This window comes from Elephantulus edwardii, unplaced genomic scaffold, assembly GCF_000299155.1.
Source record: "Elephantulus edwardii isolate Elephantulus edwardi_28Jun2011 unplaced genomic scaffold, EleEdw1.0 scaffold00208, whole genome shotgun sequence".
Taxonomy (NCBI): Eukaryota; Metazoa; Chordata; class Mammalia; order Macroscelidea; family Macroscelididae; genus Elephantulus; species Elephantulus edwardii.
This window is the reverse complement of record NW_006399958.1, coordinates 2217759-2225091: the sequence shown is the minus strand read 5'-3', so window position 1 is coordinate 2225091 and position 7333 is coordinate 2217759. Positions and strand designations below refer to the sequence as shown.

Sequence of the window (7333 nt, the reverse complement as noted above, 5' to 3'; positions counted from 1 at the left end):
AGGAAAGGAGAGGAGAGGAGAGGAGAGGAGGAAACATTTTAGCCACCAGGACAGTAGAGCCAGTAAAGGAGCATGTTCTTTAGACCCAGATTGTTGTACTGGGAAGCTCTTGGAACCAGAAGACACAGAAAACTTTCCACCCAGGGCTAGCCTTTGAATTGTGGTTTCATTAAAGAATCCTGACTATCCTGTGAACTGTCAAAAGACAAACACATCTATCCTAGAGGAAGTGCAACCACAGTGGTCCTTCGAGGCAAGGGTGATGAAGCTTCACCTCGCATGCTTTGGAGGCAGCAATCCTTGGGAAAAGACAGCATGTTTGGATAAGTAGAGGGCCAGTTGAAACAAAAAAGGGGGACCTGTAATGAGATGGATTGACACCGTGACTTCAACAATTGGCTTGAGCATGCAGAGAACATGAAGACGGCCTAAGACAGCGTGAGGCTTCGATTGGTTGTTCATAGTGTGTGTAGTGTTAAGGATCCCTTTACTAGCCATTGACTTTGACTTTGCCATGTGGATGGGCAGGAAAATGTGAAAAGGGTGTGTTCGCCCGTCTACAAGGGGGTTGGCTAGTTCTACCACTACATTTAGCAGATTCAGCAGTAGGTTTTGAGGATCTCATCACTAGCAAAGAAGTTGAGAACGCAGCACGTCCTTTGGGGCCAGAGATTCTTGCACCAGCAAGACCTACAGGACAGCAGAAGTAGCCACAGCAGAAAGCCAGAGGACTCAACATGAAACAGAGCTGACCTTGGGACTGTTAACCCATGGAAGCACAGCTAGCAGCCTTTGCCCAAGTTTTGTTGGAGGACTGGGAGGGGAGAGCCAGAGGTTTGTAATGCTGGCCTAAAGCTGTGAGGTGGAAGGCCAAAGGGCCTGTATGAATGCTTCAGAAGCTGTCCTGAGTGAGAACTTGTATCCTGTTGTCAACTGAAATGGTATCCTTTAACATTCCTATTATTAAAACCCTATTAATTGTCCAGAATGAAGGTTGTATAGTGGAGTGTACTCGGAGGGGAGGTGGGGCAGGGGGGTTGAATACCAAGGAAGGAATTTTTCTGTTTCTTTTCAAAGAGAAGAGTGAACTGGGCGGGCGGTGGTGGTAGTGGGGGGAGGCAGGGAGAAAAATGCAATAATGAATGAATGGAAATCCAAAATCTCTGTAAATTTTAATTAAAATTAATAATTTTTTTTAAACAAAACCCTAGGGGAGCTCTGGTGGCCTAGTGGCAAGGAGCTGCAACTACAATCCCAGAGGCACACGGTTCAGGCACACGGTTCGAATCCACCAGATGCTCTGCCGGGGAAAGAGGGACAATCTCCTGTACCAGTCAGATCTGATTTGACGGTATACTCACACAAAAATAATAAAGTAAAAAAAATTAAAAAACAACAACCCTATAATTGTATGAGTCTGTGCGCTTTGCGAGCTATTGCAGCAGAATTTGGACCAGATAAAGCAGTAAGAGTAGTGTTGAAATGAGTAGAAATTGGTGCAGGAGTGTCAGACACAAGTTAGACCTGGTGGGAACTTGTTTCGTGTTGTGGATGTTGTTGACGGGGACAGTCTTCCTTTGTGCAGTTTATAGAAGTCAGACCAGGTCTTCCTCGTGGACCCGTCTTTGTTCTACAGGTTCCTATGAGTCATAGTCTACTTGATGGCTTGTTAACAACAATAACAACACAGTTGAGACCCTGATTTCTGGGCTTCTTGCTTCATAAACTGTTTTTGTTGTAGTTGTTATGTGCCACTGAGTCAACCATGACTCACAGTGACCCTATGTACAATAGCTCTGAACGCTGTTCTATCCTGGGCCAATCTTACTGTATCTGACACATCTACCTCATTATCCCAGTTACTGTGTCAATCCATCTCATCTGGGGTCTTCCTCTCCTGCACTTCCCTTTCACCCTTCTAAGCATGATGTCCTTCTCCAAGGACTGGTCCAGTAGGAGAATAAATTTCTATTTGTCAAAGACATGCACTTGAGAGATCTCTGAAGTAGAAGAAACTTAAGATGTGGCTGTTGGATTCATGAAGTCAGCCACACTGTTACTAGTATTCCTTGCATTGCAGGGTCACTTCTCCTTTTGTGTGCCAGGTGGTTCTCCCTCAGTCCTGAGTCCTGAATCTGGCTGGATTGACTCTCGAAAACATGTAGACTCTGTGATCCATAGAACCTGGCCATCAGCTCCTGCTTTGCTGGTGTGAACAGTGGTGTGAAAGGGGAAGTCCACAGCCAGCCAGGAGCTGGGCGTAGGACCCCAACTTGATACGTGTGTGGTCCCCATGGGAACCTCATCTAGAAAGTGGAAGCAATTTCCTTCCAGGGCTCTGACAGCGTGGTGTGAGTTTCCTCTTCTGTGGTTACTTTTCTGACCTCATGCCCAAACTTCCTGTTGGAGCTTCCTCTCAGTCCTATGACACACCAGGACCTCACGTCTCTTAGTCCAAAGATGCTAATGCTTCTGTTGTTGCTGCTGCCGCTGCCCTGACTGTGGGCAGGTGAGTGGGCAAGGGAACGGGCAGTGGTGTGAGCACTGGAGCTGTGACTGACCCTTCTTTCAAACCTACAGGGTCCCTGGTTCAGGGTGAGGAATTCCAACTGGAAATTAATAATGCAGTGACGGTACAAGAGGGTCTGTGTGTCCATGTGCCCTGCTCTGTCTCCTACCCCTCCATAGACTGGTATCCCTCTACTCCAGCGTTTGGCTACTGGTTCCGGAATGGGACCAATTACCGCCTTGACGCTCCAGTGGCTACAAACGACCGAAGCAGAAGAGTGCGGGAGGAGACCAAGGGCCGGTTCTTGCTCACTGGAGACCCTCGAGACAATCAGTGTTCCCTGGACATCAGAGATGCCCGGATGACCGACACGGGGTCATACTTCTTTAGGATCGTCAGAGGATCTTATGTGAAATACAATTACTTAGAATACTGGTTTCCTGTGCGTGTGACAGGTAAGGGTCATAGCCCACAGGACAGTGGGATGGACGGCCTGCTGCTGGGAGGGACTGAGTGGAACAAGATGCTGGGGTTGATTGGCGGGGAGCCAGTCAGACCACAGGCAGAAGCTGCTTTTAGGGACAATTTGAGAATCCCCACCTCTAAAGCCTGTTTTTCTCTCTCTCTTCCCCCATTCTCTCTCTCTCCCTCCCTCTCTCACCTCTCTTTCTCTCTCTCCCTCCCTCCCTCTCTCTCCATTCTCATTCTCTCTCTCCTCCCTCCCTCTCTCTCACCTCTCTCTTGTCTCTCATCTCTCTCTCACCCCTCTCTCTCCTCTCTCCCTCCCTCCCTCTCTCACCTCTCTCTCCTTTCTCATTCTCTCTCTCTCCCCCCCTCCCTCTCTCACCTCTCTCTCTCCCCCTCCCTCTCTCACCTCTCTCTCTCCCCCCCCCTCTCTCTCATCTCTCTCTCTCTCTCTCTCTCTCTCTCTCTCTCTCTCTCTCTCTCTCCTCTCTCCCGCCTTCTCACCTCTCTCTTCTCAGCTCTGACCCAGACACCCAAGATCCACATCCAGAGGTCCCCAGAGTCTGGAAAGTCTACAGAAATAGCCTGTAAGGTGCCTTGGGCCTGTAAGAAGGGGACACTCCCCACCTTCTCTTGGATTGGTGTTGCCCTCACATCCCTGGACCCAAAGAGTCTCCCTCACTCAGTACTGTCCTTCACCCCGAAGCCACATCACCACGGCACCAACCTTACCTGTCAAGTGACCTTCCCTGGAGCAGGTGTGACCACAGAGAGCACCATCCAGCTCAATGTGTCCTGTGAGTGCTGGGCAGAGATGCCTGGGTCCCTGAGGGCAGTGGATGTTAGGGAAGTGGACAGAACCCGGAATACTGAATGCTGGGTACTTGAAGAGCAGGCTGGTGAGAAAGTGGATGCTAGACTCATCTTTGCTATTTCTCAACTTTGTGGGTGAAAAGGGCCAAACACGCATCCTCCTGCCACTGAAACAGAAACAATTATTTCTGTCTGTCCAGATCCTCCACAGAACCTGACCATCAAGGGGTTGCTGGGGAATGGCACAGGTAGGGAGTTCCTTTCTGGGGCTGTGGTACACATGTGGTTCCCTCCACCTCAGGGCAGAGCTGGGTCTTGGTCTTCATCTGGAAATAGGTCCAAGGTCAGGTATGGGGTTTACAAAGGTAGAAGTCGCTCAGTGATCAGACTGCAACCAGCTGGCTTAGCTTAATTTAACCTTGACCCAAGGATATTAGTGAACTGCTCCTTGCCAAGTTCAGTGGAGGTCATTGTCACTGGTGCCAAGGCTATGTCTTCTTGCCCCTATTGATGTAAAGTTTATTAATCAGTCCCTTATTTTGCTTTTTGCTTGTGTGAGGTTTGTTTTTTTTTTTTTTAAATGTGATTTGAGTGAAAGTTTACAAAGCAATTCACACACATTTTGTCTTGGAATATGAATTACAATGTTGTTGTCGTTACGTATCACTGAGTTGGGACTAGCCCAGAGCTGACCCTCCAGTGGGTTTTCAGAGGCAGTGAATTGCATGGGAGGAGATTGTCCAACTTTTTCCTATGGAACAACTGGCGGATTTGAACCTTTGGGATTTTGGGTGCTTTTGGGACTGTAACACAGCCTCTTACCACCACAGTTCCCTTAAATGTTGTTGTTTACCATTGAGTAGCTGACCCTCTGGTGGGATTTCAGAGGCAGTTTATCGCAAGGGAAGAGAGTGACCATCTTTCTGCAGAGCAGCTGGTGGATTCAAACTGTGTGCCTTTGGGATGGCATCACAGCTTCTTACCACGAGGCTATTGGAGCTCCCAGATTGATGTAATTAATCACAATGCCTAATTGGTGGAAGATCTATCAACAATCTGTGTTATGTAGATGACACAACCCTGCTTGCTGCAACTGAGGAGGACCTGAAGTGCTTGTTGCAGAGGGTCAAGGACTGCAGCCTTCAATATGGATTGAGGCTCAATGTCAAGAAGACAAAGATTCTCACTACTGGACCAATCGGTAGCATCAGGATGGATGGTGAAGAGATTGAGATTGTTCACAGTTTTAGTTTGCTTGGCTCCACAGTCAACACTCTTGGCATCAGTAGCCAGGGAATGAAAAGATGTATAGTGATGGAAAAGTCTGCTGTTAGGGACCTCTTCAAAGTACTGAAGAGCAATGGTGTCTCTCTGGAGACTAACGTGCATCTGATACAGGCCATGGTCTTTGCAATCACTTGTTATGCATCAGAGAGTTGAACAATGACTAGGGAGGATAGAAGGAGAATTGGTGCCTTTGAGCTGTGGTACTGGAGAAGAGTATTGAATATACCATGGACTGCTAGGAAAACAAACAGATTCATCTTGGAGAGGGTTAAACCGGGCTGCTCCTTTGAGTCAAGGATTCTGGGGCTTTGTCTGACATGCTTTGGACATTGCAAGGAGGGATGTACCCTTGGAGAAGGACATGATGCTTGGGAAGGTGGAGGGACAGTGCAGGAGGGGAAGGCCCTCTATGAGGTGGATTGATTCAGTGAGTGGGGCAATTGGGATGAGTGTGTTGGAGGCAGTGCGATTGGCACAGAATAGAGCAGGGATTAGGGCTGTTGTACACAGGGTTGCTATGATTCGACTGCACATAACAACCACCACCACCACCACCTGTTGGGGGAGGAAGGACACAGGAGTTCAGTGTCGTAAGTGAGTCAGGATTCTTCTCATCCCCCAGAGCTCATGGCGGAAGTGGTTCTGGTGGCCATTGTGGTAGCCGCAATTAAGACCCTGGTCTTCTGCCTCATTGTGTCTGTGTAAGCACCACCACCACCCCCCGCAGAGGGAAAGGAGATGTGGAGAGGGGAGGGAAAAGGTCACAGAACCTCAGAAACCAAATTCTGGTGGACCTCCGATGGGTCAAGGAGGCTTGACCAGACCAAGAGGGGACATGCTTGGTTGGTGAGGATTTCACACGTGACCGCTGCAGCCAAGCCTGAGGTCTATCCATGCCTGGGTCTGAATGTCCAGATGGAAGACCTTACTCTCCTCAGAAAGGTCTTATGGGAATTTTTTCCCTTTCCCACCTCAATTCACCTACTATTCCTGATTGGGCCAGACTTAGAGGTTCTCTCATCTCTTCACTCAGGGTGTTATTTCACAAGAAGAGAGCAGCAGTGGGCACGGAGGACACACGCATGAATATGTCAGCTCACTAGTAGGCTTGTCCCTCAGGTAAGCACCTTAGGTGTCTCACCTCCCATTGTTCTCCAGTGACACCCATCTTGGAAGATCCCCATGATTACGCTGCTCACGTGGGACAATATTAAACTGTCCATCTTCTTCTGCAACCCATAAGTCCCACTACACTGAGGATAGGTCTCCCAAGCCAAGACCAGGGATCCACCCTTCCGTCTCCATGAGCTAAGTAAGTCAGGAAACTTGTCTAGCCTTCTTCTTCAGCGCATAATCTTCTCCTCTCCACCTTGAACCTGGCAATTCCTGCGGCTTCATCTCTTCCCTCCATCACCTCATCTTCTTGCCTCAACCTCTGTCTCCCAATACAGACCCCCCAGATAGAATTCTCATGCAATTCCTGCATCAAGCATCCATTGACATTTGAACATCAATGCTCCTCTTCATGGATGAAGTATGAGGTGCAAACATCACTGCGTGGACTTCCAGACCTTCCATGAACTTCATGCGACCTTCAGGCAGGTCCTTGCCCAACTTCTACATCATACAATGTCGTGCCAAACCCAGCCACCAGCCAGACCAAATCCTCTTGGGACTCTGTGACGTTCCATGTCACTTTCTTTTGAAACGCCCTTTCTTCCCCAGTCTGCTTTCCTAAGCTTTTTAATTTAAGTGTCAACCAGTTATATGTGTGTGTGTGTGTGTGCGTGTGTGTGTGTGTGTAGCAGTCACTGTATAGATTTGACATGCGGTTGTTATTGTGTCCCACTGAGTTGGAACCAACCTATAGCTGACCCTCCAGCAGTTTTTTAGAGGCAATAAATCTCCTGGGAGGAGATTGTCCCTCCTTCTCTCACAGAGAAGCTTGTGGATTTGAGCCATGTGCTTTTGGGATTGCAATGAAGCTTCTTACCAGTAGGCTACCATAGCTCTCCTTGAGAAAAGGAGTGACATGCATGCATTTATGGATAAGATACTTTCATTACTGAATCCCTACTATGTTTTGGACACTGTGGCAAGAGCTGAGGATGCCTTGCTGAACCTGATCTCGAAAATCTTTTTCCTTAAAGAGCTGTCATTCTGGAAACAGAAGGATAGAAAGAAAGAGAAGCAAATAATAAACAAAGTGACAGCTTGGTAAATGGTGCTATATGCTTGGAGGAAATAATGCAGAGAAAG

General features: G+C 48.2%; 1 protein-coding gene across 1 annotated transcript in view; it reads left to right on the top strand.

The window, feature by feature from the left end:
* The window catches only part of LOC102869259 (sialic acid-binding Ig-like lectin 9-like), an 8427-nt gene extending 2648 nt beyond the window's left edge, over positions 1-5779 (top strand). The window contains exons 2-5 of the mRNA XM_006897363.1: positions 2581-2964; positions 3493-3771; positions 3988-4035; positions 5697-5779. Coding sequence (XP_006897425.1) covers positions 2581-2964; positions 3493-3771; positions 3988-4035; positions 5697-5779 — 794 coding nt within the window. The remainder of the gene's footprint in view (positions 1-2580; positions 2965-3492; positions 3772-3987; positions 4036-5696) is intronic.
* Positions 5780-7333: the final 1554 nt, after the last annotated feature.